The sequence below is a fragment of the Eulemur rufifrons genome, chromosome 18 (assembly GCF_041146395.1).
Source record: "Eulemur rufifrons isolate Redbay chromosome 18, OSU_ERuf_1, whole genome shotgun sequence".
NCBI classification, from domain to species: Eukaryota; Metazoa; Chordata; class Mammalia; order Primates; family Lemuridae; genus Eulemur; species Eulemur rufifrons.
In genome coordinates, this window is record NC_091000.1 from 53027684 (window position 1) to 53048618 (window position 20935).

The following is a 20935-nucleotide window of genomic DNA, read 5'->3' on the forward strand; positions in this document are numbered from 1 at the left end:
TCACACCTTTAACTAACATACACACACACCCCTGCAGAGGTTAAAGGTAAAAATAATAAAATTATGACGTCAAGAGAAAATAATATAGAACATTGTTATAATTTGATGATTAGGAAAGGATTTCCTAAAGCAAGCCACCAAACTCAAACTATAAAAGTTGTAATTTTATATACAGCCATTTGAGGAATAATGATGTTTTTATCAACAACAGACTGAGTATGACAGTGGTCCCATAAGATTATGACACTGTATTTTTACTGTACCTTTTCTATGTTTAGATATATAAATACTTATCATTGTGTTACGACTACCTACAGCATTCAGTACACTAAAATGCCTCACAGGTTTATAGACTAGGAGCAATAGGCTATACCCCTGTAGGTATGTGTAAGTACATTCCATGATGATTGCACAATGACACAACTGTCTAACAACATGTCCCCATTGTTAAGTGATGCATGACTATATAAAAAATGTACAAAGCTTCTGTAGTGAGAAAAAAAATCATTAAAAGAATCAAGAAAAATCAAGAAAGACAAGAGGCTTGGGAAAAATATAAAGGCATATATCATTTCATTGCGCCTCGCAGACATTACAGATTTTTTTTGTTTGTTTTTTTAAAAAATTGGAGGTTTCTGGCAACTCTGCATCAGGCAAGTCTATTGGTGCCATTTTTCCAACAGCATGTGCTCACTTCATGTCTCTGGGTTACATTTTGGTAATTCCCACAATATTTTAAACTTTTTCATTTTTATTATGTCTGTTATGATCTGTGATTAGTGATCCAAAGATCACTACTGTTATTACTGTAACTGTTCTGGGGCACCAGCAAACCCGTCCATATAAGATGGTGAACTTAATCGATAACATGCTGCCTGTGTTCTGACTGCTCCACCCCGCCTGCCATTCCTCATCTCTCTCCCTCTCCTTGGACCTCACTATTTCCTGAGACACAGCAGTATTGAAATTAGGCCAAAGAATAACCCCATAATGGCCTCTAAGTGTTCAACTGAAAGGAAGAGTCACATGTCTCTCATTCTCAATCAGAAGCTAGAAATGATTAGGCTTAGTGAAGAAGGCGTATTGAAAGCCAAGACAAGCCTAAAGCTAGGCCTCATGCACCAAATAGTTAGCTAAGCTGTGAATGCAAAGGAAAAGTTCTTGAAGGATATTAAAAGTGCCACTCTAGTGAACACACAAATGATAACAAAGTGAAACAGCCTTATGGAAAAAGTTTTAGTGGTTTGGATAGAAAACCAAACCAGCCACAACATTCCCTTAAGCCAAAGTAGGCTTAACCCAAAGCAAGGCTCTAACTCTTTACAATTCTGTGAAGCCTGAGAGAGGTGAGGAAGCTGCAGAAGAAAAGAAAAGCCTGAAGCTAGCAGAGGTTGGTTCATGAAGTTTAAGGAAAGAAGCCGTCTCTACAACATAAAAGTGCACGGTGAAGCAGCAAGTGCTAATGATATAGAAGCTGCAGCAAGTTATCCAGAAGATCTAGCTAAGATCATTGGTGAAGGTGGCTAAACACCTTCTCTATGTAGATGAAATTGCCTTCTGTTCAGCGAAGACGCCATCTGGGACTTTCATAGCTAGAGAGAAGTCAATGTTTGGCTTCAGAGCTTCAAAGGACAAGCTGGCTCTCTTGTTAGGGGCTAATGCAGCTGGTGACTTTAAGATCAAGCCAGCGCTCATTTACCATTCCAAAAATCCTAGGGCCCTTAAGAATTATGCTAAAATGATTCTGCCTGTGCTCTATAAATGGGACAACAAAGTCTGGATGACAGTACATCTGTTTATAGCATGGTTTACTGAATATTTTAAGCCCACTGTTGAGACCTACTGCTCAGAAAGATTTCAGAATTGCTGCTCGTTGACAATGCACTTGGGTCACCCAAAAGCTATGATGGAGATGTACAGGAGATTAATGTTATTTTTATGCCTGCTAACACAACATCCATTCTGCAGCCCATGGATCTAGGAGTAATTTTGACTTTCAAGTCTTGCTATATAAGAAATACATTTCATAAGGATACAGATATTGATTCTTCTGATAAATATGGGCAAAGCAAATTGAAAACCTTCTGGAAAGGCTGTATTATTTTAGATGCCACTATGAACACTTGTGATTCACAGGAGGAGGTCAAGATATCAATAGTAACAGGAGTTTGGAAGAATTTTATTCCAACCCTCATGAGTGATTTTGAGGAGTTCAAGACTTCAGTGGAGGAAGTAATTGCAGATGTGGTGGAAATAGCAAGAGAACTAGAATTAGAAGTGGAGCCTGAAGATGTGACTGAATTGCTGCAATCTCATGATCAAAGTTGAATGAATGAGGAGTTGATTCTTATGGAGGAACAAAAAAAGTGGCTTCTTGAGATGGAATCTAACTCTGATGAAGATGCTATAAACATTTTGGAAATGACAACAAAAGATTTAGAATAGTACATGAACTTATTTGATAAAGCAGCAGCAAGGTTAGAGAGGACTGACTCCAATTTTGAAAGAAGTTCTACTGTGGGTAAAATGCTATCAAACAGCACTTCATACTACAGAGAAATCTTCCGTGAAAGGAAGAGTCAATTGATGTGGCAAACTTCACTGTTGTCTTATTTTAAGAAATTGCCACAGCCACCAGCCTTCAGTAACCACCACCCTAATGCGTCAGTCAACAGTCTTCAACATTGAGGCAAGACCCTCCACCGGCAAAAAGGTTATGACTTGCAGAAGACTCAGATGATTGTTACCATCTCTTTGAAATAAAATATTTTTAAATTAAGGTATTTTTAAATTAAGTTTTTAAAGAAATAATGCTATTGCACACTTAACAGACTACAGTATAGTACAAACATAACTTCTATATGCACTGGGGAATCAAAAAATTAATGCAACTTGCTTTATTGTGATATTCACTTTATTGCTGTGGTCTGGAACTGAACTGGCAATATCTTTGAGGTATGCCTATATTTACCACATACACCAGAGAAAGCCAATTATCTATAATTCACTAAAAGTTCCAATAATTCAGTGAGAAAACCGTAAATGGCCTTGTAAACAAAAATGGTAAAGAATTCAAAGAAGCAATTCACAAAAATGCAAATATGGGCAGATATGCCTAAATTTGCTAGTCCATCTCTTTATCATCATCTATAAAACAACAACAATAATCATACTCACTTTATAGGGATGTTGAAGTTTAAATTAGTAAATTTCACTTGAAGTACTTAAAACTATTCCTGACACATAAAAACACTCAATAAACATTAGCCAGTAGTAGTAACAATAGCAGTGGTGGTGATAGCAGTAGCAATAATTAAGGAAACACAAAATAAAAATAAGGAAAGCCGGGCATGGTGGCTCACACCTGTAGTCCCAGCAACTCAGGAGTCTCACTCAGGCAGGAGGCACGCTCAAGTTCAAGGCTTTAGTGAGCTATGATTGCACCACTGCACTCTAGCCTGGGAAATAGAGCGAGACTGTCTCAAAAAAAAAAAAAAAAAGAAAGAAAGAAAATACCACCTAGCATACTAGCAAAACCTTCACTAGAAAAACTGCAAAAAGAACTAATGCTATCTAGTGTTTGAAAGAGTATGAGGAAACAGGCGTTTTCTACACTAGTGGTAGGAATATAAATTGGTTCATCCTTTTTGGAGGACAATTTTGCCCTATGGATCAGTATTTTAATGTATATGCCCTGTGATACAAAAATTCAACATATAGAAATGTAGCCTACAGACATACACATAGGCACAAAAACATATGTGCATGGATATCCCATGTAGCACTGTTTAAAATAGCAAAAGTTAAAATTAGAAATGACAGAAATGGCCAGGCGTAGTGGCTCATGCCTATAATCCCAGAACTTTGGGAGGCCAAGGAAGGAGGATCACTTGAGGCCAGGCGTTTGAGACCAGCCTGAGTAATATAGCAAGACCCTGTCTCTACAAAAAACAGAAAAATTATCTAGGTGTGGTGGTGCACGCCTGTAGTCCCAGCTACTTGGGAGACTGAGGCAGGAAGATCGCTTAGGCCCGGGAGTTTGAGGTGGCAGTGAACTATCATGATGTCACTGCACAACAGAATGAGAGCCTATCTCAAAAAAAAAAAAAAAGAGACAGAAATAGGAATAGACAAGAGGAATAGAAAAGAGACATCAAATAGGAATAACTAAAAGCATTCTGGCATATTCATATAATGAGTGGCAATGCAGCTATTACAAAGAGTAATGATCATCACTATATACTGATATGGAAATACATCTAATACCTTGCTAAAAAAAACTGTAAGCCACAATTTGTACTTCTTTTGTATTTTTGCATCATTTGTACTTTTATATAAAATATATATTTTCAAACAGTTATAAAATGAAAAGGCCAACCTGTTATTATGGTTCTCTCTAGGAAGGAATCAAGACGAGGAAGGAATGAAGCGAGTATTTTCACTATCACTCCACTTCCTTATATAGTCTTTGATTTTCAAAAATAAGCATGTAGTGAAAACAAATATTTTCTTAAAAAAAAAAAAGGCAACAAACAAATTCAGTGTTTTATACCAGAGTCACAGAATTGGACACCTGAGTCAATGACAGTGTTCATATGTTCCTTAAACAGCCAGCAGCACCCCTGCCTCTGCAGGTACACGCTAGAAAAGCCATCACAGCTGGAGGATACTAATAGGATCATTCAACGCCTTTATTCTGACTCAGCTAATAACCTTCTGATCAGAAACACAGGCAATACCAATTTCTGCAACTGTCCACTTGGCAGCTTTATTTCTCAAGGTAAATTAGTAAGTTCACGTTCTAGTTCATCAGCCTCCAGAACTCTGATTAATACAAAGTAGTCCTCTAGAGCAATAAATCTGAATTCCTAATCCTGCACAGTTGGGGGCTATATCTATTCCTACAGAGATCTAAGGTGCAAAAATTGCAGACCTGCCTTACCTAAAATAGGCAGCCAACTGGCTAGCCATTTTAATACTGTTATTCTTACATTACAGGAAATGAAGAGCAAGACTCAAAAGAGCTCAACATTTGGCCACTTGTTACCGTCAAATTGATAATGTGTCTCTAGATCCATCTGACAAATATTCATTATATAAAACTTCTATATAGACAGTGCCTCCTCTAGTCCAATTTCTTTCTTCACAGGTCAGAGGGGAGGCCCATACCTCGGTCCCCAGAGCTGGTTTTGGAACGGGTGGCAGTAGCTGAGTCACGCCAGGCTTCCAGGTGGCATTTAAGGGCCATATCTCCTCTACCCTCACTATATAGAGCAACACACTTTGAAAATCAAGGAATTAGAGAAGCTGATCCTTACACTCTAAAGCAACGCAGGAAGGAACAAGTGAGTACAGCTTGTCTTCCTTTCCCAACCTCTATAATATAATCAATCACAATGGGCAAACTTAAAACTGTCACTGTAACCAGAAGTTGTTTTGGCTGAAGGTGAACAGAAAGGGAGAGGAAATGCCCACCAATGGCCAGGAAGATATTTTTAGAAAAGAACCACCAAGACAAACCTGGGCCATAATATTTCACATGCACTGTTAAGATACAGTCTTTTTTCAAAAGCAACCACCAAACCATCCCAAACACTCCTTTTAACATGGCCGTAATTAATTAGTGTTTGTCAATTAAATAATGGCTGTTAAAGGGACAAGTTAGTTATAAGCAGACCCAGGTTTGGGGCTAGTGCAGAAGTAAAGTATTTTGGCCAATCTTATTTGGGTTTTTTTTTTTAATCCATCATGAAAAGAAAAATCAGGTAACATATTTTTAAAGAATATTTAATTACATATTTTTTAAAATAAAAGTTTTGAGTAATCCGGAGTTCTGATTCTGATGTTGGTTATAATTTATTTGATGGTTATTCCTACTCATTCAAATTGGGCGTAATCCAAAGCTTTTCTTACAAAGAACTGTGATGTCCATTTAATGACTTGATTGGTTTTTATGAGTTGGGATAGAGCAGGAATGCACCAACATCTATCGAATGGCCCCTCTGTGCCCAGCTCCAGGCTGGAGTGTTTCCCATGGTCTCTCATTTCATTTGCTCCTCACAATATCTTCAAATACCCCAATTACCAGACATGGAAGGAGAGCCACCATTTCATTTCCAGATAAGCCTTGTGCATCTGGCCGGTAACTTGATTACAGACAGAAAGATTTTTAAAGATGCCAGGTAAGAGGACAATTAAAAGCGAAGGAATTAAAAGAAGAAAAATAATTGTCAAACAAACATGTAAAAAGTCTTTGGAGTTTCCTTGTATGTACATCAGGCAATGTAAGGCCCAAGGAAGGCTCAGAATTTCTGTTACTGAGTCCTGCGCTGTGGGACTCAGAGGCCTCCCAAAGCCCTTCCATTTACAGGAGGGATGGCCAGGCCCAGGGAAAAGATCAAAGGGCACTGCCAGTTTTAACTGCCTTGGTACACCTAAGACTATCCTTTGCACACTCTGATGTTATTCAAATCACATGATATGAGCAATACCTTATATGACGGCACCACGTAACACTGCAGCCCAATTAAGCCCTGGGGTTTTCCCACTCCTTTTCCCGAACAATGGCTCCCAAACTTGGTGCACTAGAATGACCCAGAGGACTTGTTAAACCACACACCACTGCCTTCCACCCCACCAGATTTTTACTCAGTAAGTCCGGGGTACAAGCTCAAATATAATACTGCTGGTTCAAGACCACGCATTTAAGAACCACTGTTCTAAAAAAAAAAAAAAAACAGACCAGAAAACCAACAAAGACAAGAACAGGGTATTTATTACATGGCAAAATCTTCATTGATAATGACACAAGCCACATGAAAGCAGGGAATTTTTTCTGTTCTGACACTGCTGTATCCTCCCCAGCACCTACAATGGTGGACGGCATAGACTAGGTACTCAATACATATCTGCTAAACAAGTCAAATGAGTCAGTGCACCCCACAGCTGAAACCACGGCCAGTGTGGGGATGGGTGAGCAAGGAAAGCGGTTGCAGAAGCACTAGCAAAGGGAGTGACCGCTCACTGCAGAACTGCCCTGAAAGGGAAGCTCAACTTAGTAACAATGATGACAACAATAACGATATAGACGATGAAGACCACACATATGTCAGAGTGTTTAGCATGTGGCCAGGACTGGAGCCACCATTTTACACGCATTATTGCATTCAATGTTCACAATATGAGGTAGAAAACATAATTTTCTTCATTTAACAGACGAGGAAACAGGGTTTAGAGGGAGAGTGATGCACTCGAATCATCTAACTGTGCAATGGTGAAGCTGAGATTAAAAACCATGATGAGAAGTTGATCCTGAGCAGAAGGTCTCTCTTAATTACCCAGCTGGGTCAATGATAAGTGCAAAACTTCCTTCTCTGAACTGCACACTTTGATTCTTTCTTCTCCAAGTTACAGAGAGGCTCCAGCAGCCAATTAATGTGTTTGATCTTAAAAAAGACAGGGCTTCAGTTGGCTACACAGAGCACTATCAAGAGTGGGAGTAGCGAATCCCAATTCTGGGTTCCACGGCATGGTCAGGCATTCCAAAGTTAAAATCCAGTTATGAGAAATCATTTGCTTTAAAATTTTATACCGTATTTTAAAATTTACATATGTACTATATGTAGAAGATATACACACAATTTCCTATTTCTGCCCCTTGTTCAGGGTCTAGTGTAGTGGTTCTCAACTGGGGGTGATTCTGCTTCTAGAAGACACCTGGCAGTATCTGAAGACAACTTTGATTGTCGTAACTGGGAGCGTTACTGGCATCTAAGTGGGCGGAGGCCAGGGATGCTGCTAAACATCTGACAATGCACAGGACAGTCCTCACCACAGAAAAGTATTTGGCCAAAATGTCAATAATGTTGAAACCCTGCTCTAGTTTAAAACTTCCTAAGATAAATATTATACAAGAAAAGAAAACCAATACCAAAACAATTTAAGAAAAAAGGCTTCCTAAAGCCTTCTTTGTCCTCTCCTGCCAGCTGGGGTGTCTAAGAAACTTCATTAATATTTTCCTATAGTCTTCACAGCCTTCTACTGTATCCTAGTTACTGAAGAACATGTTCCATCTCCCCTGCCTCCTGATGAACTCCTTGAGGGCCAGGAGGACACCTTCGTCACCTTGGAACCCCCCAGAGTGCTGGGAACTGCATTCCACACAAAGTGGGTGTTCAGTAAGTGCTTGTCCAATAGTTTGTTTTCCCTGAAGGCGGCAAAAATGCTGAGAGTTCAGATTCGACAGACACTTAGGAGTTCCCACCATGGGGCCGGAGGCACTAAGGAACACAGAAGTACCTTTCCTATGAACACTATCTCATTTAATCCTTCCAACCAGTGAGGGAGAGAGGATCACTATTTTAGGTAATTTCAGCTCACAGATGTAAGTTGTAAAAGGTCACACACTAGTAGGCGGAAGACCATGTTTCTGGAGCCAGATCTAAGTCCAAGCGCCTTCCATGTCACATCACTACCAACGCACACGGGTTTTCAGGGCTGAAAAGCTTGCCTCCTAGGGACCATTTCCAGAATTAGGGTACCTGAGATGCTAACAAGGAAAACAGCAGCATGAAAGGTTAGATACATTACCACATTACTGTGAGTGTCACAGGTTTTGCTACCCAATATAGCAACCAAATCAGTCAATTCAAGGAGTGCTGCAAATAGGCTTAAACACAAGTTACATATTTAAAAATCAATTATAAAGATACTTAGAATTTACATGGCTCTTTCCTCCAGAGGAGCACTCAAAGACTCTCAGTTTTAAACTTTAATATGCTAGAGCTTAAGAAAATAAATTTGAGATTTTTTTTTTTTTAAATCAGCAAAATCAGAAAGCATAGGCAACAATGGTAAAAAGAGCCATCTTGGTTCAGGACGTAACTATGTGACCTTTCTTTACGCACAACACTCTCCAGCTGGCTCTTAGCTTTGAGAGGCTGCAAACGGTGCGCTTTCTCAAGGCAGCTAGGAGCCAGGCGCAGCCCTGGTAGAGCATGTAATAAATAACATCTGATGGCTCGTCTCTCGGAGCCCTGACAGTATCGATCCCCAAAAATCAACCTGATGAATTTGTCTCGTTTTCATATTACAGAGGGAGAAGTGAAAATGATGAAGGGTTTTTGTGGTACTGCATTTTTTTTAAGCTAGGGAGACCAGTTGGCCTGCTATTGTTCATCAAGACTTCCACTATAACCCTCTCTCTTTTTTTTTTTTTGAGACAGTCCCACTCTTGCCCTGGGCGAGTGCCATGACGTCAGCCCAGCTCACAGCAACCTCAAACTCCTGGGCTCAAGGGATCCTCCTGCCTCAGCCTCCTGAGCAGCTGGGACTACAGATGAATGCCACCATGCCCAGCTAATTTTTCTATTTTTATTAGAGATGGGGTCTTGCTCTTGCTCAAGCTGGTCTTGAACTCCTGAACTCAAGCAATTCTCCTGCCTCAGCCTCCCAGCGTGCTAGGATTACAGGCGTGAGCCACTGCGCTCAGCCTTAGACTTCCACTATAACCCTCTCTGCCAAAGTCACATTTCCAGTGCTCAGCCCCAGGCCCCCAGGAAGCTGGGCGGCCCATGGTATCACTCACAACCAAGTCAACCATTCTAACTAAGCCGTCCTGCCATGCACTGCACGCCCAGACAGAGGAGAAGCTCAGCCTCATCCCATCTTCCAGCTCCAGGAGTTGAACATCTGGGGAGTCAAAGGTCTTGGACTTCTTCCTTCCTTAACCTGTCCCTTACTTCCACCTGCCTTGTCACACTGTCACTGTTGCCATCCTGCTTCCAGACTCATCAGCTCTACAGCACCCATACTCTAAATGATGTGCCCTGGTTCTATTCTCATTCAAACTTCTGGCTTTCTGTCCACTTGGTTACCTGTTCCAGGCAGGCCCAGACCAGCAAGAATGGAAAGCCCTCCTACTACAAAGTAAACACTCAAGGCAGGTACCCAGCTGGCGTTGGTGGCTGGCACGCAGCAACTGTGCCCACTTCGACCTCCCCAGCTTAGATTCTCAACCACTTGGGAACCTCTTATTCTTTTTTTTTTTGGAGCATCTCCTTCCTTGTGCCCACACCTCTCCCATTGGGAACCTCTTCTTGATTCTGTCCCTTTAAGTTTCAGGTGACCCTCCTTTGTTCGGCTTGCCTTGGCAATGACCTGGAAATCCGTAAGTTGCTGCCACCAGCATAGGCATGAGGCCTGGCTCCCTGGGGCCTGCAGGCCTGCGCTCTCCAACCGAGGAAGAGCTGAGGTAGGCATTATATGCAGGACTCTGCAGAAGGCTCCACTCTTCACCTGGACTATCTGGCTTCCAGAACATTCACCTGTGCTCAATTACCTACAGCAGTGCTTCTCAAATGTTTCCGAAGATCTTGGTGCTTCTCTTATTCTTATTACTAGGTAAACTCGGAAAACACTGGATTTTCTTTTTGACAGGTATCTTGGGTTTCTACTACTTCATACAATGCCAGAGACCATAGAGAGAGGATAAAAACTAGAAAAAAGCTGAGATTTTGGAGCCAGTCTCCTTGGGTTTGATTTCGGTTGCCCCACTTATGAGTGGGGCCCCGAGCCAGCCCCTTTAACCCCTGGCTATCCGTTTCCTCCCGTGTAGAACAAGGATGGTAATACCCACTTCATGGGCTGTTATGTGGATAATGCGCTAATGCGAGGAAAGCACTTAGTTTAGTGCCCTCAACACATGCGGGCACTCGATAAACATTAGCTATTATTATCCCATAGACCAGAGACTGCTGAGTGGCAACCCTTCAGCCAAATCTGGCCTAAAGACCTATTTTGTTGGGCCTGCGCATTTTTCTTTTTAATTGAGCCAACATTTTAAAACTGGTAGATTTCTGGCATTTTGAGAAGGTTGAAGATCTGGCAACCCATAGGGCCTGCCGCCACCTCTGGCAGCCACTGCCTGGTCCCACTGCCCCCTGAGTTGTTCAAACACAACCCCCACCCCCAATCTACTCCCTGCCTGGCCCTCATAGCAAGACAATTCCAATTCTAGACCAATTCTACCAACATATCCAAGGCTCGGTCCTGGTATTCTCCCTTAGTGACTCTAGTCCAACTGGTCCCTCTTCATGGTAGCCTTTCCGCCTCCCTACCTTTGGCTTGTGATTTCCTGGCCAGGAACAGCTGCCCCAGCCTTCCCTCTCCCTGTAGCCCAGCGGTTCCATCTGAAATAGCACATTAAAATTATCTGGGACATTAAAAAAAAAAAAAGAACCCATGTCTCAATCCCACCCCCAGAGATTCTAATTAGTCTGGGTGGGGCCTATGTATCAGTATTTTCAAAAAGCACCCGGGAGATTCGAATGTGAGCCCTAATGTGCTCTAAGACTGACAGCCTTGGAGCTGTGGCCTCCTCATTCCCAGGGGCCAGCTGGAGTCCGGTGACTCTTGCCTGCTCCTCTGGTAGTCCCTGTTGACACCATATAACCAAGGACTAGATGAGTCTTGTTTTCTTCCCGACTCCTGTTTAGTCTTGCTTGCAGATCAACTGTGTTTAAAGCTTGTCTCCCCAAACAGACTGTAAACTCAAGAGTGGGCGGATCACACCTCATACTTCTTGTGCATCCCCAGCGGGACTAATGGGGTGCCAAGCACATTGCAGGTGCCTAATGAAAACGCCTCTTCTCAAACATCTGAGCCCACAGTGTGGAAGGCACCGCATGGACCACACGATGAACAGGGCAGACTCATAGCTCAGCACTTACAGGTGTGGAGGAGTAAGTCAAGAACAAGAAAGATCAGGGTGCAAGGCAGACCATGAAGTGCCACAGGAAAGAAGCAGTGACCTGAGGGGAGGGAGAGGTCTAAGCCCCTGGGGATCCCAGGAAGGGTCTGCCAGGAGCTTTCCCGTGATATGGGTCTCGATGGGCCAGTGGGCAGCAGGGTGGCAAAAGGAGCAATGCTGCGTGGGAGCAGATGCACTCAAGGCAACCTGCAGCCACTGGAAACACTGCACCACAGCAGCGTCCCAGTGGGGAGGAATGGGAAACGAGACAGGAAAGGCAAGATTTCAGCATTGCTCCACGCCGGGAAAAGGTTGTAATTAATTTGATAACTCCGGGAAGCAGCCACTGAAGGCTCTGCATTCTTCTAAGAGCCTGGCAGAGGGAGAGGGACGGGGAAGGAACAGATATAACATTTAAAAAAAGAGGGGTGACAGGGCGATGAGAAGGGGCGAGAAGACAGGCCCCCACCGCACCCCCCATGCACATGCTGACCGGGGCCACTGAGTCTACCCAGAGTCCAGGAGCTCAGACACCCTGACTTCTGCCATTCAGACTGAAGCCATGGTTTACTGTACAGAAGTGAAATTATGTTAATAGTGTAATTCGTGCTGATAGTGCCACTTTATTAACACATTTAATCACAGAAATAAAGGTTTATTCATGACACTATTACTATCGATAGTACTACTATAATAAGCTTATTCTTCTGTTCTTTCTCCCAAGTCAATGGACAGCTTATAAAGAAACACAAAGGCTCTGCAGACCCTAAAGATTGCACTAGGCCTAAGCCGTCCCACAGCTCACTCCTCTTCATCGCCACCGCTTCCAGACAGGTGCAGCAGGGTTGAAACACTAAGGGCTAGTTAAGAAAATAAAGCACACAAGGACAGCCCAAGACATGGCTGTGGAAAGGAAGGGCAACTCCACCACGTGAGTGGAGCCGGGACAAGAACCTAGGCACTCTGGCTCCAGGTCTGGTCACTTTACCTTACGCACAGTTGCCCCTCACCTTGCCTTTTTTTGGGGGGGGGGGGGTGCTGGTTATATATACATGAGCCTCCTTCTCTCCAAGGGGCTGCCAGATGCAGAAAGGCTCAGAGGGGATGGGATGGCGTGGGCTGCAGGGATGCTGCTCTGGTTATACGTTCCTGGAGCTCCAAAGCATCAGAAATGAGGAAGGGCAGAGTGGAGTGAAATCTATATGCCCTGAGTTCACTGCCCACGATCCTCGGAGTCCAGAGCCACCATACTTCGGGATCATGAAAACTAGCACAGAGAGAAGCCCTTCTCAACAGTCAGTCAAGAAGCACCTGGCTGGGAGGACCAAGGCATTCAACTCCACTCCCTAAGACAGACTCCACTTGCCAAAAAATCTTCTAGAGGAAATCAGTTTCACTGATAACCACACTTTCATCAATTGCTACTTAATGCTCACTGGCTGTTAGACTATGTCCACACAGGGCACCTTTCTGGTTTGTGGATTATAGATAAGCCATATATCCCTGCCCCTAACGAGTCAATGAACCACAGCCATGTTGGATTATGTTTCACTTTCAGGCTTCGGGCTTCAGCAATTCTATTTTTAAGCTTTCTTGGTTCAACAAGTAAAAGAAGGCATTTTAAGGAAAGTAGTTCTGGCTTTTAGGGGATGATGACTTCCTCTGCAAGAGTTAACTGATCCGCCACTTTGTTAAAGCAGAAATCTTCCTGGAGCTAATCAGAGGAAGAGCACCTTGTTCAGTGTTACTGGGCAAGGGCCTGGGCACCTCTGAAAACCACGACAGTCACTCAGGATGTGGATGCGCCAGGACAAAAGCTCCAATACCAAAGCTGCACTGTGTCCCTCTCTCCAAGAAAGTTTCAAAAACCCTTTTAGATTCTATTCTCTGTGAAGTATATGTTTCACTTTTTGGGCACCAGAAATGTCATAACCATAGAAAACAATTTGCAAATATAAAGCTTTAAAAATATGATCTCCTTTTCAAGAGTCATTCTTTCTTTCTTTATTTTTTTTTTTTTTAAATCTCCTTTCACTTAACTTCTAAAGTAGCCTTGCTTATTTTGTGTCTTTGGGAATAAGTTATTATACCACAGCCAACTGTTCAAAAGACAGTTCATATATATATGTGTATGTGTGTGTGTGTGTATATATATATATTTAATGTAACCGCTCCTGAAAGAAACCCAAAATGTATTCTACACATCCCAGTTTTCCCATGTAGGGGTCATGAGACATAGTGAACCTTCTCTTGGTGAATGAGGATTCTTCTAAGAATTCAATAGTCTCTAGTTTGTTCTGGCTTTGCCACTACCTAAGACCAGTGACCTTGGGCAAGTAATTTGACAGCACTGGGCCTTAATTTCCTCACCTGCAAAATGAAGAGGGTTGGGCACATGAGGACTCTGCAGCTTTACAGCTCTCAAATGTTATGATTCCAGCACCAGTGTAAATATCAATTATTGCCTATGCTAATCCAAAGTACTATCAAGTTATAAGAATGCTGCCTGTACCAGACAAATGGCCCCAGACAGCTGGGCTACAGTAATAGAAAGCAGACTAAAGTCAATCATCCTTTTTTCCCCTCCCTATTCCATCAGCTCTTCTCACTGCTCTCAATCTCAAGGTGACACAAACCCCTACCTTAGTTTACAAAACTAAGTGGGGCCTGTGTTGCTCAGATTCTCCAGCAGAGCAAAGTGCATGGGGGCTTTATGATACAACCTGGCAACCAGTAGGCTTTATCATTTCTCCTTCAAAGTTATAGAGTAGACGATTGTGGGTGGTCGCAAGACTGACCCCCCCATTGATGTTGGGGGGAGACTGACAATGCATTCTTGTAACATACATTCCTTCAGTTCTAAAAACACATTGGTTTTATGGGAGAGTGTCTGAAGCAAAAATGTGAACAGAAAGTAAACCGATTTCCCTCTTACTGAAATAATAGATGGGTGTGTTATCCCTCTCTAATCACCCTCACATCCATGCTATAAGTTTCCCGTCCCCCATCTCAGCTGTTGCTTTTTTATACCTTCTGTTGTATAACTTTCCTTTGTGTAAGATATATTTTCCCAAGTCACTCTTTGAACCCAAAGAGAGGATCAGGGTAGGAGGGAGATACCATTAGTGGTTTTCCTATATTTACTGCATTCCCAGTTATCTTCCCTTCTTAGTTCCATGAAGAATGATAAGCAGATGAAATGCTTTTTAGCAATTGTAAATACATCCCAGAAACACTATTTTTAAGCTGCTAACAAGCATAAAAATATGCATTAAACCACATACTTAGTACCTCAAAGAATTCAAGGAAGTTCCCCTCTTTGAAAAACAAAATGAAACTGAATCTGATAAGAAATGAAATCTACCTTCTTTACCTTGCACTATTTGCATGGGTGGTTTCATGAGACTCTATGGGGGACTTGTCTTGGTGAGCACAGGCAAATGATTTTCATTCATCCTAGTTAAAAATGTTAGTAGAAGGTAGATAGTTAAAAGGGAATGGAAATTGGTTAGCTTGGGAAAATGAATATAAACTGGTCATACAAATGGAGTATTTGTAAATCAGGTTAAGTTAGAAAGCCAGCCAGAAAACTAACTTCATGTCCATATATTTGAAGTTATTTGCCAAATGGGTCCAAGTCCCTTGGAAAGAGGTTAAAGGCATTATCTTTACAGATGGCAGTATCTGAGAAACCACAATAAAATCTTTTGCCCCCAGACTTTCAATCTCCAGGTGCTATTTATTCATGTCTAAGCTTAGAGTATTATTTTCTGTTTTCAAGTTAGCTTTGCACAGCACAACATTAATCTCAGAATCTACTCTTCCAAGTATTACACAAGGTGGTGATTTATAGAAAAACAAAAAATCCTTTCCTGTTCACAAACTTGGGTTCTTCAGCTTGCAGTGCCACATTTAAGGGTGCTTTGTTTCAAAGGATGATTAGAGTGGCGCCCTTGGTACTGATTATAGTGGAGCTATTTGTACTACCCAAGTCTGGGCACCGCATTATATTAAAACTTCCATTTTGGGGTATGTAGTGACTAAAAATTCTCTCCCAGCTTAAACTTGGCACCAACCATATATCTCAGCAGAAGCAAGATTATTGAGTACATAACCACAGGAACCCAGCACTTTTCTTCTTTTATACTTGTAGAGGAAAAGAGACCCTGCTGAAATAGCACCTATGGTTCCTCCATTCTTAGATGAAAACTTCAAGCATTGAGGGATCTTTCCCAAAGTATAATCAGTAGGTTGTTATGACTTTGACAGGCTATGGTCTCTTGCATTAATAGACCCCAAACTTTTTAGAATAAGTTCAGCTTCTTTTTAGAATGAAGAGGCATAAAATGATGAAGCCCTACCTGTCCCAGTGAATAGCACTTCTGACTACAGTTTCTCTAGAGTTCTTAAATTTCCCAACAGTTCACCATGTAAAACTGAATTCATCTAGCACATGTCTCTGACATGGTGAAGGTTGAAAGTTCAGTTCTAACAAAAGCCACTAAGCATAAACTGCACCCAAAAGTTGGCAGATCCATGGAGTCATGGGAGGGGTGGAATTCTGGCAAAAAAGTAAGGAGGATTTGACCTAAATTTGTCACAATTCAAGGCACATGTTCAGACAGTTCAACACCACCATCTCTATATGGGCATGTCTTACTGAAATGTCCCTATTTTGCCCATTTGCTAGGATAACTGTGCTTTATAAATTTTAAAACTCAAATGAATCAGGTATAATTAATTATGTATATCTTTAGAAACTTTTAACCATTCTGCTCATATAGGTGACAAAGGGACAGTGTGCATGTGGTCTTATACTATTTTCTCTAAGTTAGAAAAAATAATTTTCTGAATACTAATTTTATTGGCTATCTGTTATTTGCCAGGCACTGTGCTAAGTATTTTATAAGCATCATCATATTTAACTCTTATTTTCATAAAGAACCTTAAAGTTAGTATTGTTATTGCCCCTATTTTACGGAAGAAACCAAGCTTTGAGAGATGAAGTTATTTGCCTAAAAACTCAAACAATAGAGGCTATATAGGTAGTAAGGTAGTACTCGTATATTTTTCTCCCATTAAAAAAAAGCTGAAGAATTTGCTTCTGGTTAAGTTCTTACATGTTCTTGAGACAGAACTTGAAATCAGAACCAGATGGGTCTGCAACTCTGGCCACCTGAAGAATTTTCAACCTTGTCTTAGACACAAAGTGTTTAAATGTTCTTTGTTCAGCCAATCACTTAGCTATCTATCCCCATCCCATTGGTCCTGCTTAGGGAAAAGAATATCAACAAAATCCCAAGACTTAAATGGAAGTTTAATATAATTTTATAAGGAAAAAATCAAACTTTATATTCAGTGCTTAGGAATTTATATGCATTGACTAGATAAATTCCCTATACTCTCCCAGAAGAAATAGCTCTTAATAGTGTAGATTAACCAATGATTCAGCATACATAGCAATCTTATATAAAAATGCTTCTGAATACGTATATAAGTATATATAAAAGTAACATCTACATTCCTGTAATGAAAAATATTTTGTGAGCACATAAATCCAAAATGATATATATTCCCAGAATAATAATTTCAAGGCAAAGAGGATAAACTTTTGAAATAACTTGGAAGATGGCGAGGGCAATTTTTTATACCTTAAATACAATGAACTATATATAATAAATTTGACTAGACAATCTTGGAGACCTGGCCCAGCAAGCACTCTAAGATTTTTTAATAAAGCCATTTAGTGGTCTCACAATTTCCCATCATCAAAACTACCCCCCCAATAAATTTTAATCCAATCCAAGAAGTATGTCAATACCTGGTTGTTTAAGGTTTATAACAGAGTAACAGAACTGTGCAAGGGGCAAATATGCTTAAAATATGCCCATACACGATCGGGTTAAGTCAGTGAGAGTATTTAATGCTAATAGAAGCATGGAATATTCTTGTGACTGCGAGTCCAGCACTCCGGATACTGTATGTGTAAGCAGGTACTATACTCCGTTTTCCCCCCTGCTGGCAGACCCCAGTCAGTAAAAAATGATGAGCTTCTTTGACTAACACTACATCACGCATCCCCAGCAAGTATCTCTGGGGCTGGAAAGCAGTTAAGATCCAACCCGGAGAGAAATTGAGAACAGCAAGGAAATAGAAAAATTTTAATTATTCCCAAACCTATCCCATTTCCCAAAGTGTTGCCTGGCTTATGCAGAGACTTTCTTAAAGACCCCCACGAAATCTTGATTCTCCAAAAAATAAACCCATTTGGAGCTGAGACAAGGTGAGGTCCACGCCTGGTATTATCAAGCAACCATTTATCTGAGTCTGGTTCGGTTCTAGCCTCGTGGAGGCCAAACCTCACCACGAGGGCGAAGACCAGGAGGCATGGAGGAAGGGAATGAAGGAGAGAAAAGGAGAAAGGGGGAGACCTCCGGGCCACACTTCTTTCTAGTACCAACAAAAAGCGAAGCCGCATACTGACCTAAATCATCTCTCAAAGGCGCTTTATAAATTACAGGGACAAAGGGAGGGGGTGGCGGGTGGCCTGGGAATCCTACAGACACCCTACCCTCTGACCCGCCCCCCTCCCCCTCCAGCACAAGGGAAGACAGAAAACAGAGCTCAACTCGGCCATTGGCGAGAAGCCCCCTCCGGTTTTCCATCGCCCATCCATCCGCCCCCTGGAAAAAATATACGTAAACACCATACCCACCTCCTGGGGCGGACACTCCCACCCCGAGGTTCCTAGGACCGGAGGCCGGGGCATTTACTTAGTTAGATTTTTCTTGCTTACTCATTTCCCTCGAGCACCCAACCCCCCGTTCCCACTCCAAAACCCCGCTCAACCGCCTACCCTTACGGCTTCAGCCCCCAACAGAACCCGGTGCCCCCGCGGCGTCGGCGGCCCGGAGCCGGCCGGGTCACTAACCTGCTGCTGTAAGGGCATTTCCGAAACCAGCCTGGCTCCGGGGGGAGGTGGGGGGGCCGGCTGGAGAGGGGGCCCGGAGGGCCGAACAGACCAGCGGCGCCGGGCGAGGGCGGGCGCCGGTGGGGAGAGGAGAGGGAGGGTGGCGGTGCCGGGGGCGGGTGCGAGGGCGCCGGGACGGTCCCAGGCCAGGGAGCCGGCGAGCAGGAGGAAGTGGGTGCCCCCCTCTCCCCCTCCAGCGCCCCCTCCCGCCGCCGCCTCCTCCCCAGTCACAGGCGCGTCCTCCGCGCACGTGTGCGAAACGTCACCGGCGGGTCCCGGGGAGAGGGACAGACCCAGGCGGCGGGACGGGAACCCGGCTGCCCCCGCCCTCCGTCGCCGGGGGGCGGGGAGGGGGACAGGGCGGGGAAGGAAGGGGCAAGGGGAGAGGCGGGTCAAGGGCAGGCCCGGGGCCCAGCGACGAAGGCCTGGGCGCTCGGGCCACGCGGGCGCCGCTGCTGCCACCGCCAGGATGCGCCCAGGCCGGAGCGCCAGCCCATAGCCTCTCACCCAGACAGCCCCACGCCCCAACCCGCACCCGGCTTCCAGCTCCACCTCCCCCACCCCGACTCCCCTCCACCTCCCCCAGCCCCTTTGTTGCCCGGAGTTACAGATCCCAAAATGTGTCAAGCGCAGCCCAGCGGAGCCCCTGCACTCGGAGCACGCCTCAGGGACCCCCGGCCGCCAACTGGCCTCCGAGGCCGACCGAGGACGAGCACCCCTACAGTCCCCTGGTTTCCACCCCCCGGAGCCCCCCACCCCCCAGTTCACTACTCCCTCCCCCACCCCTTCTCCATCCGGGGCGTGACCCCTTCCTACGCCCGAGAAAGAGGAAGCTTCGAGTTGGAGGGGAAGGGAGAGTGGGGGTAGGGAAAAGTGCAGGAAAAGAAGGGGGGCAGCGAAAAGTTTTGGAGTGTTTGATGTGGTTCGCGCCAAGGCAATCCCCGCCGCCCCGCGCGCCTGGCCGAGCCCCCCTACCCTCCTGGCGCTGGGGGGAGCACACAAGTCTAACAATAAGCCCTCGTTGGAGGGGCAGCCTCCGAGGCCCACGATGCTCGGCCCCGCGCGCTCCTGGGACTGCCCGCAGCGCGCCCACCACCCCGCGCGGTGCGAGCCCACCTCCCGCCTGGGCTGGGGACGGTGGGGTGGGAGGGTATTACCGGAGGGCCGCCGCCGCCGCCGCCGCCGCGTCCCAGCGCTGGTGGCTGCTGCAGCAGCCCGGCTCTGCTGGAGGGTCCGTGCGGCGTGGTGTAGAGGAGGCTGCCAGCGGTCTGCTCCGCGCCGGGGGCACTGGGGAGGAGGGGGCCGGCGGCAACGGCGCCACTTTGGAGGGAGGAGGAACAGGAGGTGGTGGAAGTGTTCGTGGTGAGGATCTGGATGTACGCGCCCGGGGCGGCGGCAGCGGCGGCGGCGGCGAAGCCCGGGCTGGCTAGCAGTGCCCTTTTGTCCATGGAGGCTGCAGCGGCGGCGGCGACGACAGCCGCCCCCTCCCCACCCCCGGCGGTCACCAGGTACTGCTCCAGGGCGGGCTGGATCCCCTTTCTCATCTCTCGCTCCTGCTCTTTTTAGTGTTACGGTATATTAACGTATTGTTTTCAATTTCTTTATTATTTGCAGTCGGAGTTTCCAAGTCTCTCCTTCTCTCCTCCCCGCCCGGCGCTTCCGAGCCCCCTCTCTCTCTTTTCTTTTTATTTTTCCGCACCGCACAGGCCCCGGGGGCCAAAAATAATCGGGGCTCTGGAGAGAGGAGGGTCCAGGCCGCACGGATATCGGGCCCGGAGAGGGGATGGAAGCGTCGGGGGCGGCCGATGCAACGGATTGCGAGGCGGCGGCGGCAGCCCGGGTGCTGCGGCCGGCAGCTGAAAAATGGCTCCAGGAAGCTGCTGCTGACAATGAATGAAGGGATACGGTTTACGCGCCAAGGTCCTCCCGCGAAACTCGGATTTCCCGCCGGCTTTTCAAACTATATTTGCATATCCCCGCCCCTCAACCCGCCGAGGCCCGTTCGCACAGCCCATTGGGTCTCTATTCCCTTACTTCGGTCCCAATCATGGAGCAGGGCCGCGACTGTCTGGTTTCCATTGGCTCCATGCATCACGGTTACCCGGGCGACAGGGGCCCTATTTGCATAAGCCCCTTTGATTGGCTGGGAGCAGAGCAGGTTTTTTAGGGGGTGGGGCAAAGCCTTTCCTTCTCTCCCACGGCAGACCACGCCTGAC

At 44.8% G+C, this 20935-nt stretch overlaps 1 protein-coding gene across 2 annotated transcripts in view; it reads right to left on the reverse strand.

Moving 5' to 3' along the window:
• Positions 1–20614, reverse strand: part of E2F3 (E2F transcription factor 3) — a 75037-nt gene extending 54423 nt beyond the window's left edge. The window contains exon 1 of one of the 2 annotated variants that reach the window (XM_069493780.1): positions 19877–20614. In XM_069493780.1, the coding sequence (XP_069349881.1) occupies positions 19877–20263 (387 nt within the window). In that variant the 5' untranslated portion in view covers positions 20264–20614. Of the gene's footprint in view, positions 1–18680; positions 18893–19876 lie in introns of those variants that run through there. The other variant, XM_069493781.1, reaches the window with a different exon arrangement.
• Positions 20615–20935: the final 321 nt, after the last annotated feature.